This window comes from Chaetura pelagica, unplaced genomic scaffold (assembly GCF_000747805.2).
Source record: "Chaetura pelagica isolate M959 unplaced genomic scaffold, ChaPel_1.0 scaffold72, whole genome shotgun sequence".
Classification (NCBI taxonomy): Eukaryota; Metazoa; Chordata; class Aves; order Apodiformes; family Apodidae; genus Chaetura; species Chaetura pelagica.
The window spans coordinates 1,785,909-1,804,625 of record NW_009952560.1 but is presented as its reverse complement, the minus strand read 5'-3'; the positions used below and the strand labels follow the sequence as shown (position 1 = coordinate 1,804,625).

Genomic DNA, 18,717 nt, shown 5'->3' with positions numbered 1-18,717 from the left:
CCCAGAAACAACACTCAACAAAACAAACCCTAATTAACTGCCAAAGTGGGCTTTTCCTTTCACGTCTTGTTTTATTCAGTCAAACGTGGTTTATCTTTGTTTGCCAAAACATTGCACGTTTTCCTAGAAAAAGTCAGGAAACTAATTATTTTAGTTAATGATCTCTTCTAAATGAAAGTTGCATTGCAATTTCCTTGAATTGTATCCTATTGAATTTATCCTCATTTCACACCCTAGCCCTCAATATTTCAAATATAATCAGATCCACTAAAGGAAGAACAGTATGTGATAGCTACAGCATGTATGCACACAGGATCTAGCTACTTAGAGCAAATTTTTCTCTCAGCTAAACTGATACAAGCCTAAAACCCATCGCTACCTCGATTCCACTGAAATGGATGGGAGAAAATAATGCAGCCAGTTGTTTTCATAACATTTAAAACCACTCAATATTGAGCCTTTTGAAACACAGCTGCACTAAATCTCATTATTAATCCAAGAAACTTTCTACTTGCATCCAGGCAAGGCACATGATGGTGACAGGCGAGCCTGTAAGTCAGAATACTCTGCCGAGACATGCAAGCGCCAGTCCAACTGTCTCAGCTACTGATGAGACAGGGTCCTCTGCCCTCTCACCCGAGCTCCTTGAACTTCAGCTCTTCCAACTGCTCACCAGCGTCATCCACTCAAAATATGAACACAGCCTCATCATATTCCTTTCCTCCTTCTGAAGTTTCTCTTACTTCTACTATCTTCAGTTTCAAAAACTTTGTCCCTCAGTCCCACTGATACTGGAAAAATCTCTTGTCCTTAGCAAAGTTTAGAAGAGAGAAGGAACTGCTGTGACCCCGTTGGCACCCCTTATCTCTACCTGGCCCAAAGACAGATTATGAGAGAACAGTTCAAACCTCAAGTTGGGATTTTAACCTGTCATTTAATTCTACAATTCATGAGGTACAGATGGCCGTGTTGTCTATCCCCATGTGTGTTTCTTCCTTTCCGAAATGGAAAAAGAAATTACATTGACAGTCCAGAGGAATCAGAAAGGAGGGGAAGCCACTTCTGCTAGAACAGTGAAAGTGTCCCAGGCCCCATGGCATCTCTCACCACCAGCTTTGAGGACATTCATAGTGCTATCTGCCTATGTAAAAGAAAAAGAAACCTCCTTGAAAATCTGACACAAATGTCTGTTTCTTCCCTTGCCATTTCACCCTCCCCTCATTTTGTGCAGATACACTCTGTTGTGCTCAAGTTCCTCAAGGAGTCAAACAATAAATGTGCCTTGAAGCATCTGCTTAGAAAACAACTCCTCCACCACCACACAAGTCTGGCATTATAATAATCTTTCAGGACTTATTTAACTAAAATTACTGTTGGTGCAAAGCTCAAGTCCATTTATGGGCAAAACTCCCTTTGAATAAAAACAACAACCCAAGTTGATTGCCAGCTGTTGGCTCCAGGCTTTGCATAGCCATAGAGCAGGCAGCAGCAGCAACACTTCAGCTGTTTTGCTCCAGATGGTGGCTACCAGCAAAATCCTTCAAACTGGCCTCTCTGCTCTTAGACCACCCCCAGTAAAAGCAAGCCAGAAGCAGAGAGGGCTCCAGACATGACCATCCTATTGGTACCAGACCTTGCACCTTCAACTCTTCACACATTACAAAACTGCAAATTAGATTCTTGTCACTACTACGGGTGTAGCTACTTTTCAAACAGATGTGAAGGTGCAGGCGCCATTCTCCCCAGCATGTGGCTGTAAGCCATGTCTGGACCCCAACCTGTGGACGTAGCTGCCACAGCACTGGACTTGAGTTTGCAAACTCTTCCGCAGGAAGGACTATACGAGCTCAGACTCAACACTCCACTAATGAGGTTATCGTCCAGGCAGCTCCTAGGCACTGTGTAGAGACTCTGTTACTCCAATTTCTTGCACATGGGAATTTTACTAACACTGTCTGCTGGTGAATGATGAAGCGCTTGAGAAAACAAGTATGCATGATTACTGCCCCTTGTCATGTCTATCAATCATCATTCATATCAACACAGTTTTGAATTCAAAGCCTTCTTTCAGGGACGACTCCGAGACGCTTCAGCATTGTGAACTTTATAAATTTGGGTGTTTCAGACTTCTCTTCCAAATGATACAGAACAAAATTATCTTCATGAATTTACTGCTTTTGTTTTGGGACAACACAGTCAGCAAAACTGGTCAGCTTGTCTTAGAAACTGCAAATAACTGGTCTGGGAATTTCTGAAGGACACCTCTGTACGCAGCTCTGCAGGGTAAGGAAATAGGAAAAGTTTCACAGCAGCCCCCTACCCAAAGGGCTTAGCTTACTGGAATTTAGTATTGATGATAAACTACACATGAATACATCTGTGTTGTTTTTTTTCCCTTACCTTTTTCCCTATGCCTAATTTTATCTTGCTGTAGCTGCAACACTTAGCACAAATACTTTAGCATCTGAATTCAATCCAGGTTGAATACACAGTATTTATCCCAAGTTATGTGGAAAAAAAAAAAGTGCCTTGAGAACCACTACATACGAGAACTTGATAATAATATCCAGGGATAATGATAATAAATGGCTTGTCTGAAACACCCATAGAATAGGAACTGAAGTAAACCATAGCAATCTCTCTCCCTCTTCCACCCACCACACACCCTCAGCAGCTCTGCTCTTTTACCCATGACTATTAAGGATGTTTTCTGGCTCTGTGACAGCGTCGTGACTCAGGTCATGAGAAGTGTCAAAGATGCATTTCCTTGAGATGGGAAAAGCAACTGATTTTAACAGCTCACAAAGACTAAGCAAAATGAATAAGCCAAATCAGCATATTTAAGGGTAAAGATAAACCTTTTAAAAGATACAAGTATATTTTATTTCCAATCTTAATGCTTACGTTTCTTTCCATAAAGTGTTTACATTTTTCAGACTACTAAAAAAGCACAGTTGATTTAAATGCCTTACTTAAGAATAATAAACTGAAAAAAGACAAAGGCAGCACCCATTTTCTGCATAATCAATCACCAATCCTATACACAGGGAATCTGATTCAGACTGCAGGCATGATGGATCTGCCCTGGGTTCCCTCTCAACAGAAGCTGTACCTCAGAATACCCACTGCCAGAGGAAGCAGGAGGTGTTTGGGTTCAAACTCAGCAGGTCCATCAGATAAAATTTTTGTTCCCACCAGCTCCTGTCCCATTCCTTTCCCTCACTGGTTACTAACACAGCTTCACATGCTTTCGCCTTCCTTCATGCCAAACCTTACTTGTCATACAACACCCTCAATACTTAAATCTCCTCCTTTAGCTGATACAGTCTCTTGAAAAACTCTAGATTCTACTTTCTCACCTTCTGATCAGACCTAGTAGAGGCTTGTATCAGGTGAGCAAAGCTACTTTTGTCATTTCACTGATCGCAGCTTCCTCAAGCCACTTACATTCCTTGACCCACCAACAAATTTCTGGATTGTGCTGTCTCCTCTGTACTAGACCTCCTGACCTCATCCTAGCCTTTCCCCTTTGGTGCTTTGGACATGAGCACCATTCAGAAAACCTTTCTTCCACCACTCCTTCAGTGACCAGCTCCTTTCAGCTAGCTTGTTATTTCAAAGCTCCATTTCTGTGACCTATCACACCCATTTCTCCCCTAAAACAGTGTTCAGAGGTGTAGAAGTCTATCTAGTCCTCTGCACAGACACATAAAGCACTCTGAGAAGCCACAAAGCAGTGGAGCATGTTCATGCCTGTGTATCACAAATATCACTATTTCTCAATTTCCAAATGGCAAGAACTGCAAGACCTTATCAAAAGGGATGCCCAATCTGCAGGATGTCTTTATGACCCACCACCTAAGAGAGGGAAATACACTAGTCCATCTTTTATATACCTGGTTAACTGGTGAGATTTGCAGATGAAAAAAACATTGTTTCACTGTCAATTAAGAGGATAAATTGAGGGAACAATTGAATAACAACAGAATCCCAAAATGTCATTTTACTAATTCATTTTCAGAGAAAGGCTTAAAAATCCAGTTACCACTTCTTCTTGGCCTCCCTCAGTACATGCCTCTGACACATCAACACTTGACCCCATAAAAATTTTCTTCAGTTTGATGTTACCAAGACTGAAATCATCCATCTTGACAGGAAAACTTCAGTGGGATGTTCACATCTGTGGCAATCCAGCTCCTCTCAGCTCTCCACCTTCCTTTCACCTCACCATCTATCTTTGACATTGTGGTCTCCTGTGCACTCCCTATTACTTCCCCTCCGCCTGTCTACCCACAACCTTTCTGAAACAGCTTGTTTTCAACACTGCAACGGCATTTGCTGTGCTACATCACTCTAATATTTTTACAACTTGCATCTAAAGAACTGCAATGCTCTTCTGATATCATTCTACTTAAATTTTCAACTTATCTGGAATACTCACAACTTCTTTTTCACATATAAAGGCAAATATACGTTTGCCCCAGTCTCAGATCTACACTGTTTACAAAAGCCAGCTTCTAAAATGCTTTAAGTACAGACATGAACTTCCCTTGTGACAGAATTTATCAGTCTGCTTCCCTACTTATCTGAAGGGAATGGACCTTTTTCCTTTCACTTCAGAAACCATCCAAAATACACCACCCACTTCTTTCACTCCGCTGGTTCTCCATCCATCACAAGAAAGAAAAAAGCTAAAAACTGCTCATTTACAACCAGTAAGCTCCTGGCCAGGACCCAAACTGGTGCCTGGGGTCAGCTGTTCATACCTCTTCTCCCCTGCTCTACACGTGTCACCTGGGGCTGCTGTAACCACCAAGTCCTGGGGACTCCCCCGAGCACTTCCACAGCCGACAGGCTTCACACAACCCTGGGACCTTTCCAGAGGGAAGTAATGGTCTCAAAGTCGTTAGCAGAAAATTCCCACCAGGTAAATTAATTTATTTATATTTTTCCTAACTGCCTCCATAACTTAAAACTCCAAACTAGAGTGTGAACTTAAGGGAACAGCTACACAGTTTAGGCAGCCCAGGGAATGTGGAGGGTTTACCCGAGTAGCTCAGCGACTGCCACGTAAATTCTCCCCTCGTTACTAAAGCAGAAGGTCCATTCTCGTTACCACAGCTTGGTTAAGTGTCGCCCACCTATTCTAAAATAACCAGGACCACAGCAGAGAGTTGGTTCTCAGTCAGCGCTACGAGAGAAACCGTGTGTAACCGCAACGCAAATTCTCCCAAATAAAATCATCACTCTCAAAAGTGACCCACCAGCAGGCAAGAGGAGAAACGCGGCTACGTTTCCACGGGGAGAAGGGGAGAAGGAAGGAAGGGGAGAAGGAGGGAAGGGGAGAAGCAGAGAAGGTGCCCGGTGAGGCGGGAGCTCCCCCCGCGCTCCCCGCATGGCCGGGAGGAGGGCGCCCCCTGCCGGCCCCGCCGGGCGGGGGGTAGGGAATTGGCACCTCTGGATCGGGCTGGGGAAGAAACGCTTGGAACGCAGGTTTCAAGAAATAAAAAGTCGGTGAAAAAAAGACGTGGGGTGCTGCTGCAGAGTGCGGTGGTTAAACAAATAGGAACACTAAACGTCCATTAAAAAAAAATGGGTCCCATCCTGCAGCTCGCTTTGGTGTTTCTACACATTTATAAAACTGTTTCTACACATTTATAAAGCTGTTTCTACACATTTATAAAGCTGTTTCTACACATTTATAAAGCTGTTTCTACACATTTATAAAAGCTACTTCCTTTAGAGAGAAGCTACCACTTCCAGCACGAAAAATTAAAGCTTAGCAGAGATTTTTCCAACAACTGTTTTCAACCCGTGTTTGCAGTGCCAGCTCTGGAGTTCAACCCTGGGAAGGAACTGCCCTCCAGTGCTTTAAGTTATGATACAGTTAATATTCTTTGAAAACTATTTTTGTCTGCCTTTCTCTAAATAGGTGGTTTCTTAAGTGAGTGTTACTTAAAGGAAACCAATCTGTTTTTCAGGAAGGGCTGATGATGTCAGTTCTTTCAACTCTGCTTTCCCATAAGAATTCTTCTAGTAAAAGGAGTTTTCACTCTGGGAAATACTGAAAAGCAACGTGAAAATATCTGAAGCATCTCAGAATGCATGTTTATCAAACTTCTAGTTCTGTGCTTGGATTTTAATCATGTTGCAACTTTAAAAAAGGAAGGAAAAGTGAGATAAAACCCTTTTGATTTTTAAGTTTAAAAAAGACTTTGCAATGAAAAAGGTGCTAAACTAAAATACTTATAAAGAGCTAAATCGAAGTCTGAAGTCAATATGCACAGAAAAACATGTTTTTTCATAATTGTAAATTTCTGTGCTCCATTTCAGCACAGGTATTAAATGTGAAACAGAACCACTGTGTGCTATTAATTGTCTTTTGGCAAAGCTACACCATCCAAATAAATACTTCAATCTCCAACAAAATGACAAGACAGATTCAGAAAGTATCATATTGTTATTGAATGTTTTTAGTAGGTGTGGGTGTGTAGCTATAGGGCAAATGTGTGCTTAATTTTCTATATTATTGTTTGTTCTGATACTGGAAATTCCTGCAGTCAACGACAGCAAAAACCTTCAAGTACAGCTAGAGAGGCTTTAATTTACTGGTGGTGCAAGAAATAACAATAATAGCATATCACCAATTTAATTTGCAGAATAAAAATAGTAAGAGTTATATACAGCTTTAAATCTTCCAAGTAAAGCATTGGATTTTTACAGCTAATGCTCCTTCCTATTCAGATACAGGCATCCTGAAGAGAACAGGGATATTTGTATAATAAAGGACATAGTTTTAACCTCTCATCCATTAATCCACACAATGTACCTGTGAGACAGGTCAGTACCATAAACCCCATTTTATAAAGGTCACATGAGGCCATATTCTACCCTAACGTTCAGCCCCATACCAGCTGATGTTGTAATAGCCTTATAATAATAAAAGCCCATAAAAGGATCCCAACCTAACTCAGATATTACTGACAAGGCACTCTGGCAATCCAATGGTATGACAAAAATACAGCCCTGCTGGATTAACAGACAGAATAACCCAAACAAAATCTGTGCTGGCTATAAAAGGTGCAAAGGAAATATCTCTTTATCATCCTCTATTTAACAGTTTACTTCATTCTGCTGAAAAGAACAAAGCCAAAGTATGATTCATTTGGAAATGAAATCATCCCCACCCCCAGTAAAGGCTTACATTGGGTGGGTAAACAGTTCCTAGGGTACTCCAACAAAACGTAAATATATTGCCTTGCTACTATATACACAGCAAACAGTTTCATTTGAAGACTGAGAGTTAAAAAACAAGTGAGAAAAATATTACAAAGTCTGAAGTCTGAAAATATTTACACGAACAAAAGCTAATCAGAAGTTAACATCAATAGGTTACAATTGCTAATCAAAAAAGGAAGATAACAAGCAAGCACTTCACTCACAGAAGTTCAGGCTTTTGGCCTCAGGTTTTACCAATGCTTTTGTAATGTGAAAGAAATATTAGGATTAACAGCAGTTTTTCTGACTTAGGGCTTATCAAAACCTTTCTCTATTGCAAAGGACATGAAAGAAAAATCAGGATGACACGACTCACACCAAAACATTTTCCAGAAATAAAACCAGTTTATTCCAATCTGTCACTTAATCTCCTATTTGTCCCAGTGTAACTGTGCTCTCTGGGATGTGATCTCTGGGTTTATGTCCATCATAATCAGCTGCATTTAGAGGGAAGGGAAAGTAAGAGAGGGAAGGGAAGGAAAGAAAGAGTTACTCTTCTTGAAGAAAAAAAACAGACTTCAAGTAATTCCAAACAAGGGGAACGCAGAGATTATTACTCTTGTTACACAGCACAGAGCTGATAGACAAAAATCAGCTGAATAAAATTTACCATGGGTCACACGGCCAGTTAGAAGAAAAGCAAAGAATTAAACCTAGAACTTCTCTTTTCTGTACTGAGTATGAACCTACATTCCTGTCACCAGACTGCCTTAACTCCTCCAAGCAAGAATAATTTAACATTATAATATGATAAGAAGCTGTTACAGTCTGAGTAAACACTTCTTAGTTCACAAATTAAAATAATCACCATTCTCTGGCTTATCCAGCTGCCACACACACACTAAATCCCTCCACTGAAAGTCACCATGAACTTCAGGTATCTTTTTTTCCAGGTTGATGATAAAAGGCTCTTTATAAAAGACATATAATATGGTTCAATCTCCTCCCTGCCTTCAGCCAGGTAAACTAAAATATTACTGAAACGAAAAAGCAGTGATATTACTAAAAAATGACAAAACAAACCATTGTATCTTTTTTCCTAAGATGCATTTCGAAGACAAGTCTGCTAACCCCTGAATACAATCCCCACAACTTTCTCATGGAAAATTTTCATATGAAGGTTTGCAAATTACCAACTTGTGTCCAGCTTCAAGCTCTTACACATTTGAAGGAGTGATGAGCACAATCCCCTCCTCTCACTGATTCTCAGTGTCAGCCTTCAAATGTAGCTGATTCTTTCACTGGAGTTAATTTTCAAGCAATTGTAACTGCACAAAGATCTGGGAAAGAAATTGATTTATTTATATTTCTAGAAAGACATTTAAAAAACCTGGAGCCTTAAAACTTTTCAGACACTTCATAAATGCTGCTGCTTCTCTCTCAGGAACTCATCCATGCATGGATTTCTCCTACCTAGAAAATCTGTCCACCACTGAGGATCACAGAGCAAATGAAACTGCTGTTACTTCTTCAAAAAGAGAGGGTCAAATCTATCCACAATTTTAAATGTACCTAAGAGTACTGCAAAGGCAACAACTTAATGCAATTTCCCTTGACAGAAAACAGAATTGGTGAGATGAAAACACAAATTGATAGTTCCTTCCTCTCTTCTACGTGATGTCAACAGTTAAAAGGGACTGGATATGTCTCAATAAACCTTCACAGCCCGTTTGAAGCCTGATCTGCTGAGCTGCTGTGCAATCATGAGAGAGAAAGTAAAATGGTAGATACCCCAATGTCTTCAAGGAGAAGGAAACTACAGATCACGTGTTGGGTGCCTTCCAGTGGCTCCAGGCAGAAAAGCATGGCTCCAAAGAGCTAGGCAGAAATCTTTGTTTAGGAAAGTTCAAAGAAAAAAAAAATACAGAGGCTTCTTCTGAGACAACTCTGGCCCCCTTAATAATCATCAAGTCATGAAAATATTCCTTTGATTCAGAAATCCCACAAAGGTTCTCTCTATAGCAGCAAAGATGTTGACTATGGCAGCACATAGTTGGGCTTTCAAGAGCTATTCTAATCCTACTCATAATGAAGGAAGAAGGACTGCTCCTTGCAATTTTTAATACACTCAGGCTGGAAATTAGCTGTACCAAATGGCTATTTAAGCTTTCATTTCAATGGAAGCTGGGACTTACTCTTACTAGAAAGGAGGAGCAAAGATACAGCAAATTCTGAACCCAAACCAGAAGCTTCTAATACAGACTTCACCAAAGCTAAGGGCAAAAAGAACAGCCAGGACAAAACTGAAGAAGCTGGGACAATGATGATTTTTGAAACTGTTTAGAACCTTCACCTCCATTTGGTTTCTGCAGGGGTCAATTCTTACAGATTTATTTTTTTTCCCATGGCACATTATTTGTCACATTGCTCACACACACACCAAAAAACAAGTGGCCAAAATCTATGCCATCAGCTTCACATTGCATAGTTCACAGATTTTCCTCATAAAGTACTTCTTGGGGATATCCAGATATACTTCCTGGTCACTAAGGCCAATGAGCAAGGAGAATTTTAGAAACTCCATTTGACTATAGACCCAGATGGCTGTCCTAGTGCTAGAGGGATACAAAACTTGATACCTGAAGACCCCGAAACTTTCAGTTTAGAGTGGAAATTATTAACACATCTGTGATAGCACAGCTTACTTAAGCAAATTGCAAAACTAGAGCCATCTTTCTGAAGTCCTTATGCCTTGACTCATTCCTACATCTGCATATGTTACCTACTTGTGCACAACACCTGCAGCACCTTATTTATGAGACTCATTTTTTAGTGGCACAAACTACATGGGCAAACAGAATGAACCAAATAAATTCTTGCTATCTCCAGTGAAATCAATGTTTCTGTTGTTCAGGCTGTCAGCAAATACTGCTGAAACATGAAGCTGGAAGAATATGAAGATACGCAGCTCAGCACCTCCAAAGGTATTTGGGAACAAAATCTTTTTGAGTCAGGCAGCCAGACAGCAGGTACTGAAACATCTTAGAGGACACAGGCATCAACGAGTTAAGGGGAAAGGTTCCTTGATAATGTAAAAAGGAGGAAAATCTCAAAAAAAAGAAAGGATTTACCATGGAGTGGTGAGCCAGATGGGCTGCTTGACAGGCCTGGAACTGGGCTACAGCGACCTCCTTGCTTAGATGTCAGTTCCTGCTCAATCTCTTCCAACCCTGCGCTCTTCTGGAAGCGGCTCATGCGATTGACCACCCGGGGTGACATGTGCGTCCGGACACAGGGCTGGCCTCCGTAGGGGTTGATGGGAAACACATGGGAAGTGCCACGGAGAGTGCTGACCACAACCCAGCGACAGTCGTGGCTGAAGGAGATATCCTGGACCTAGGAAACAGAGGAATGAAATGGGAATGCAGTCACCACTGTACACACAGCTCAACAAGGCAATGGATTTTTATGTTTTAAACACGTCTTGATTGGAAATGTGAATAAAAACCCCTAAGTTTGGGCAATAACTTGAATTTTGCATATATACCAATGAAGATAGCATTCAGTATATATTATAAATATAAGCCACAATATACTCAGTACATAACCAGTAACAAAATTTTCAAAATATTCTAAGATCTTTCTTTTCAACAAGCCTGAACTCCTGAAAACAAACTGTGCTGCAAAGTACTACAGAAAGCCACAAGAGCTTGGTGTAATTTTCAAATAGAATTTAGCTCTATAAAAAGAGCTGGAAAATAATTTCAACTACATTTGCTTGTTTACTTTAAATTTTAGAGATTATCCAGAAAAGGGGAAAGGGAGGGATGAGAATAAGAGAGGGATCTCACCACTGGGCCTGATTACTGGCACTCAAAACTGTATTTTAAGTCAATAGAAATACCCTGTCCTACATAATTTAACAAAACAAAAATCAATTGCCCATACTTTCAAAAGCTGCCCATAACTGTCTTTAATCCTGCTGCAATCAGTTTATCTCTAGGTGGAATTACCATTCATCCAGGTACCCCTAGACTGCTTTTTTTTTGTTTTAAAATTTTGTCAATACACTGAACAACTTTGGCCATTTCTCCACATAAAACCACTCCATTTTACACATAACAATCTTTATTAATGAGCTACTGAAGTCCCAGGAAAGACCCCAGTTGGATTTCTTCTTATGCATACGAGTACTTATCCACCACTTGAGAAATACAAGTCTTTTTTTAGCTTGAAATGGTCAAATATAAAAATACAGTTAATATAAAAAAATATGAAAAAAGAGTTAAATATTTTCTACTATAGTGGCTTGTGCATAGATCTCAGCTATGAAGTCCAGAAGGATTTAATTCTCTTTTAAGTGTCCTTTGCACAATGCTTTGATGGAAAGCAAATTCTTGTTCCTGAAGGAATGCTTTAAGAAAGAGATTAAAGTTTGCTTCCAACGCCAAACTGGCAGACAACTCAAAAAAACAAGTAGTCTAGGTTAAAATGATTTATCATACAAACAAAAAAATCCTAAAACAATTCTTACAAAAATGTTTTTCAAGGTAAAAGCTGACTAAAAAGACCCATGTACCCTAGTGGGATTTAACACAGCAAACAAACATACAGACGAAGGATTAGTTTTCACTGTATTATTAAACAGCATCAGCTAAAAAAATTATTTAAGATTTCACTGAAGCCAGTTTTACAATACACTAGGTACTCCAATTGGAGTAAACACTGATAAAATCTTGACAAATATTCCAGAAATGCACTCCAGCGATTCCAGACAAAAGCAGCAAGTATTCATCAAAGTGCAAGTTTCCAACTGAGCCCTGAAGCCTTTGAGATAAAAAAGGATTTAAGTCCTGTGACTTGTGACAAGATATTTGGCTGACAGACTGTCACGACACAAAATGCTTCATCAACATCACACAGATAAACTAAAAAACAGCACCACACACCTGCTCCTTTCAGTTCTGGTGACATACCCAAATGATCTGCTAATGATATAGCTAAACAATCTCTCCAAAATCTGACAGGTTTAGCACTTTCAGTGGTTTTGGTATTACTGACATAAAATTGCAGCACTTAGTGCTCCTCGTTTGCCTACAAAGTGTTTCACCTTAATAGATTGCTCAAAAAGGATTAGAGACCCCCCAGGGATTAACAAGAGCCAAAAAAAGAAACACCAAAGCTGTGGAGTCAGAGAAAAAATGATGGCACCAAGATTATTTAAATACTTGTTGTTTGAAGAGGCAATTTCTACTGGTCCAAGTCAAACATAAGCACTGTATAGAAAATGGCCATTTCAGTTACAACACAAAGATCACTAATATAATAAAACTATTAAAACTGTCAGAACATAATTCCAATCCTATCAAAGGGCCTGTTCTCTACTTTCTAATAACATGAAGAATGGCCACATTTGTTGTCCTCTGAACACATCACTGTTTTCCCAATATCTGGTATTCATTTTAGACCCAGATTTAACTTCCCCTCTTTATCCCTAAAACCTGTCCCCCTAAATCTCTGTCCCAGCCTCCAGAAAACAGCTTTTCTTATCCTTCCTCCTTGCTGTTCTGCTCTCTCACTACCTGCCTCCAACACAAGCTATTTAAGTCTTTCTCTACAGCTTCATGATCCTTGCAAAGAGTGCTCTGCTCTAAAACCACAGCTGTCTGGAAGGGACTTTATAAATCCCTCTGTGAACTGACATCTCTGAGCAGTATTTACAGGGCAGACCCAGGCACCCTGTGCCTCTTCAATCCCTTCTCTCCTGCACTTCAGCTGATGTCACAGCCAAATGCTTGAAATCACTGTTTTCACTCACATCTACCGCATACTCTCTCATGTTACTTGGTAGAGCATTTTTAGAGGACATTTCTATGAGATTATAAAGAAAAAAAAAAAAGTATCTCACTGTACTGCACAACAGAACTGTGTACATTTCTATGAGATTATAAAGAAAAAAAAATGTATCCCACTGTACTGCACAACAGAACTGTGTAAGTTTCTATATTAATACTCAGTTTTCTGTAAGCATCCTTAGGATTTATACTATTTTAAAAAGACATACGACAGCCCTGGCACGGGACGACAGAAGCCAAGAAACAGGGAAACAATCTATTACAGGATGTTTTTTCCCAATGTAAACATTACACGGAAAAAAAAATAAGTGATCCTGGTCCTCAGGAAGAAAGTTGGGAACAACTTAATCCAAAAACGCTCCCTTCAAAACACTGCTCAGAAACGCGCTGCAGTTGGAGAGTGAGCAGCATGGTCAAGAGCACTTAAAATATGGCTGAAGCCACAGAGGCAGAGAACAAACAGCTTTTTAAGACTCAGTAATAAAAAGAAAGAAAAGTGTTGACAGATGAGTGTGAAATGAATTAAGATTTATGGGAATACAGCTATGAAAGCCCACTCAGCAGTGACAAAGTATTTTGGGAGCTACCGTTACAAACGCAGTAATTCTACCCGTCTCCTACAGGTCTCAAAATTGGCCTCGTTGGTCTTTCACAGATAAATGATGAGTAGAAGTACAACAGACAGTTCAAGGAGGAAATTCAGATAATATTTCTGATTTATATAAGGGTACAAATTAAATACATTCATATAGAACCAGCATAATCCATCTGTGCGATGGAAAGGACTCGGTAACTTTCCAGTAGACCTGGAAGAAAGCAGTGGACCAAGCTGAAAGGAGAATGCTCATCATGGCAGTCTCAGAAGGGACTTCAAAAAAAGTCAGCTGTGTTTGTCCATGGAAAAAAAATATATAAATTATCACATCAGGCTTGCTGTTATCCACCACACTGTTACTGTACATTATACTGAGTTCTTGACTGCTTGTAGTATAAACAAACTGCACAGTGGCCCATTAGTGGTTTTCAAGTTTATGCTAAGCGTTGCAATTTATTGCTGTCCTTTAGGTTAATGTACTATTATTTCATGTATTTATAATATATTTCTGGATTTGTTGTTAATTATGATGTAATGTTTAGATACCAGAGATCAATCAAGACCCCGTGGTGTTTACAGATATATGTTAATAAAGTACAAAGTACACTAGATCTCTCACGATGCAAAGTTTATTCTATAGCTCAAAGTCAACACCAGATTTAATACTCATGTCTATATTCCAAAATTTTATCTATCCTTTTCTGTCTAGGCCAGTGAGGGAATTATAGACCTGAGATTTTGTTTAACTTGGGAACCCTTAAGATATTTTAAATTGCAATCCTAATACTTTTGTGGGAACATCAGTGCTTTCTCCTAGCTTTATTACCATTTCCTCCTCCTAGTTTGTGAGCAGTTTGGTTACTTAAGCTTCAAGCTACATTTCTTGCATATCCAAAAGTCTTGGTGAAATCCCTAGATACTTCAAGGACCTCAGTAGAGAACCAAAGCCTTTTCTGGCCCAAAGGAATGCACTTAAGACAACCACAGAATGTTGTAAGGATAACAGCATGTATCTTCCAACTCACCCATGGCTAAAGTGGGCTCTGTCACTCCTGTTGTACAGCAGGTCTGCAGAAGTTTTCTTCTTATTTAATAGACTATTCAGCTTGCTCCACAGATCCTCATCAGTACTTGTACCCATAAGGGATTCTGGCTGTCCAGACACCCAACACCTCTTATATTACTGTCTACTATCATTCTCAGTATTAATATTATAACTTTATTAAAATAAAAATTCTATATCCTCAGAAATTATCAGTACTCTGTTTTCAGAGTCATGGACAATATGACTATTGGCCTATCAGAAACAACTGAACAATGTTTCAATTTTTCTAGTAGGCTTTAGCAGGATTTGGAAAGAAATCACCCTTCTCTATGGAAAGGAAGTAACAATCTGAGAAAGGTTTTCTTAACGAGCTAGGAAAGAAACCTTTCTATGTATTATACAATGATTCTTCCATCATGTACCTTCCTTTAACATTATTTCTCTCACTTTTACCATTTGTTTCTTGCACCTCTTTCCATCAAAGCATCCACTTCTAACCTCCGTAACTCCTTTTCACTCTTGGACTGTCTTCTCCTGTTTGCCATCAATTGCTCTTCTCCTGTGCTTCTTTTTATCTTCCACTATCCTGTGTTTTGAACACTACAATGCAAAATCCTCCAGAAAACTGAATGGAAATTTAGCTGCCATGTTCAGAGTCTGACCTGAGTCAGACAGGAGAGTCCTACAAGGACATGCCATGTGTCAACAGCTCTACTGAGGATCAGCTTTCAAGGCTACAGATCAAAAAATTATTTCTGATATTCTGAAAATCTGGGTGTAAATATCTAAACCTAAGGCTTCAAAGCATTTTATAAAATGTAAAATTAGAAGTTTTTGCTATGATTTTTTACTTATTCCCACAGCTTCTCCAAATTTAACCACAATGTTAATTAGAACATACTCACAAAATAAATTAAAAAATAATTCAAGTCATAACTGAAAAAAAACCCCACACATCCAGGAGAGCAGCACATAGAAAACTTATTTTAAAAGCAGCTGATTAAAATGGGAATGGCTGATTACACAAGCAATCACTCGGGACAGGCAGTGACCTTGTTTACCACTACTCCTGGGAGTGACTGACAGCCCTACCCAGCCTCTGTATTTCAGGGCTTCTAGAAGTTAATATTGTACTAACTTGCTGCACAACACTTAAATACATACTATCACTTATTTTCTTAGAAAGGAAAGGGAGCTTTACTGGGCTCTCACTGTACCTCCTCAGGCAAAGGACTCCTGATACACGTGCATTATGCAGTAGTTAGAAAACAAAGCTCACCAGACTGAACCATGTATTTTCACAGTAGCTACAAGAAATATTAAAATACATTTTGATCATTCTAGTGCTTTTTTATCTTCCTTAGTGCTCCTTTTTCAGTTGTGGTGAGTTACACTGGGTACAATATGTATATTCTCCTGCATTCACTGCATTAAATTAAACTTTACGATTGAAGTGAGACAACAATAAGGCAGGAGTAGCAATACTGCAGTAAGAACTTAACCCAGTTTTAGGGACACTTTGCAACATCACAGAGAAAACACGTCAGTATTTGAAGGACAGGACTCAAGTTTTTAATTGTGCTGTGAAAGGACACTGCAGAAATAAAAAAAAAAACAACAATATCATTAAAAAATGAGAAATGAGCAGCAGTACTGAGGAGATAGGGTTCAAAACAGATTAGAGAACTGGTCTGTATTTTAATTTTTTTGGTTGAGAAAATTAAGGAAATGATGTAGCAACAAGCACAAATGAAAAAATAATAAAATCATGGTCTACACAATATGATTTATCAGACTCATACAGACCCAACTCTGTCTCCCTGAGTCGTCAAAACTAATTTCAGATCTGTATAAAGCTAATGGCAGAACCTGGGCACAGTGAGACATGCAGCCAGAGTAGCTGCTCTCTATTAATAACTGAAATAGCAAACACCACTCTGCTTAGAGCTCCACCTCCTCAAGATAGTTCAGCTACTTCTAATTGCAGCAGTTTATTGTCTGCTTTCATCAAAGACTGATCAGCTTCCCCAAATCAATCTATATTATTTCCAGACTGTCCCAGAGTCCTCTCTAGAAATAAGAAATTCTGACTTCCAGAGACCATTTCAATAATTGCAACTACTTAACTATGTCAAAAGATAGGAAGAAGTTCCTGTTAACCACAGAGGTTTTACATGTTTGCAAACTACCCCAATGTTTCACTACCTGGAACAACCTTGAGCAGCCTCTATGAAATCACGTCACAAGAACTTTCAGGCCTTCCCAAGAAAAGTGTGACGTTGCACATGTTCTGGGGCAGCCCAGGCTGGAATGTTTTTATCATTCCTTCTGTTTACCTCTGCTGACTGCAGTCAGTTATAACAGCAGTTGGAGAGTCAGAATAACAAAAGTCTGACAGTGTAAAAGATTACACAGGACCCTGGCCAGCAGCCCACTGATGCTATCGTTACATTTATTTGTTCTAGGTTGAGATAATCCCTGTTTTCAGGGATTTTTTTTTTCTGTTTACAATCTCAGATCAAAGAGAAAGGATCATCAGATGACAGTGTAACTTTCATCTGCAAGTAAATGAGCTTCCTCAGTTCAGAACATGTTATACCTTTATTAAAAACCTTCTGAAATGCTCTTGGATAAAAATATGAATGCAGTGTTGACTTCCAAGGCAAGAGCTGAAGGACAACAAACTGTTCCCTTAATAAAATGTACACCACATACACATGCACATTATTCCCCTTTATGGCTGAATTGTGCAAGCCTGGATTTTTTGAGAGCTTCAGTTGTCTCTCTGGTGTGGTTAAATACAACCAACACTTGCAAAGAACCTTCACCATGTAACACAGCACATCAAAACATGCTGGTTTTTGTTCTGTTAAGTAAAAAATAATAATAATTCTAAAGCATAAGTGGCACTTAAAGACATTAGTCCAATGTAACTGAAACAGGGACTTCAGTCTGTATCTGCAGAAAAGTAACTTTGAATGTTTTGACCGTGGGACTCGCCTCAGTTGAACCAATGAAGTATCTGAGCACTTCACATCCTTTCAGGGCTGCTGTCCTCTCAATTCCCTTCTGAGACCAAGCTCCACTTTCCATCTAACCCCATCTTCACCTGACTCACACAAAAAAATCAGTGGCTTTGTTAGGAGCTGAGTGATCTTCACAGTCCTGCCTCAATGTTTTATTCAGCACATAAGGCTTCTTTTCTTATATTTGCTGCTCAAAGCCAGGAAATCCAACATAGATTTGCAATAACAACCCAGTAACACACAGTTTCATTGTTCAAAGCATACAGAAAGAGAAAAGGAAAACCATGTTACGAATACTAGCTGTGAGAAGTCAGGGAGAACACAAGTACTCACCCTTAAGTCCATATCAAGGGGAAAAGAAGCTGAAAAGCACTCTACCTACATCTCCCTCAGCATCATGAAGCCAACACTAAGCAGGTGTTGGCAGACAAGCCCTGAAAAGAAGATCACTAACAAAGAAACCCAGAAAGATGGCTAGCAGGTGCCTTTGGACACCACTCCAGGGCATAAGAACCATCAGTTGTTCAGAAAGTGCGTATGATAATATATGGCAGACATATTCAAGATCAGCACAATCTGGTCTCTGCAGCATTTCAGTACAGGGAAAGCTTATCTCATTGATAAGGTCTTGAGGAATTTTTAACAGCCTCATCCCTTCCTGATCCATGGAGCACAGATATTGAAAAAACAAAAGCAAGGCTATTGGGATAGACTGTCAATGCAAACACAGCATTCCCTATTTTATCCCATATATTAACATAGTGATTTCAGTGACACAGTCAGGTTGGAGTGGCCAAGTCACTGCAAATGTTTAGCAGAAATTCTGCTTTGGTTAAGGACATGATCCTCGTGTCCATGAAAGGAGATAAAACCCCTTTAGATCTCTTTCCAATCAGCCTCTCTCTATGTCAGAAGTGGTCAGGAAAAGGTAGAAATAGACTTTACACTTTAAATTTCTCAACCCCAAACCAAACCAGA

The 18,717-nt window shown here is 39.5% G+C and overlaps 1 protein-coding gene across 2 annotated transcripts in view; it reads right to left on the bottom strand.

The window, feature by feature from the left end:
* BCAS3 (breast carcinoma amplified sequence 3) overlaps nt 1–18,717 on the bottom strand; it is a 352,402-nt gene that overhangs the window by 231,811 nt on the left and 101,874 nt on the right. For both annotated transcript variants that reach the window (XM_010009054.1, XM_010009055.1), the window contains exon 14: nt 10,350–10,614. In XM_010009054.1, coding sequence (XP_010007356.1) covers nt 10,350–10,614 — 265 coding nt within the window. The remainder of the gene's footprint in view (nt 1–10,349; nt 10,615–18,717) is intronic.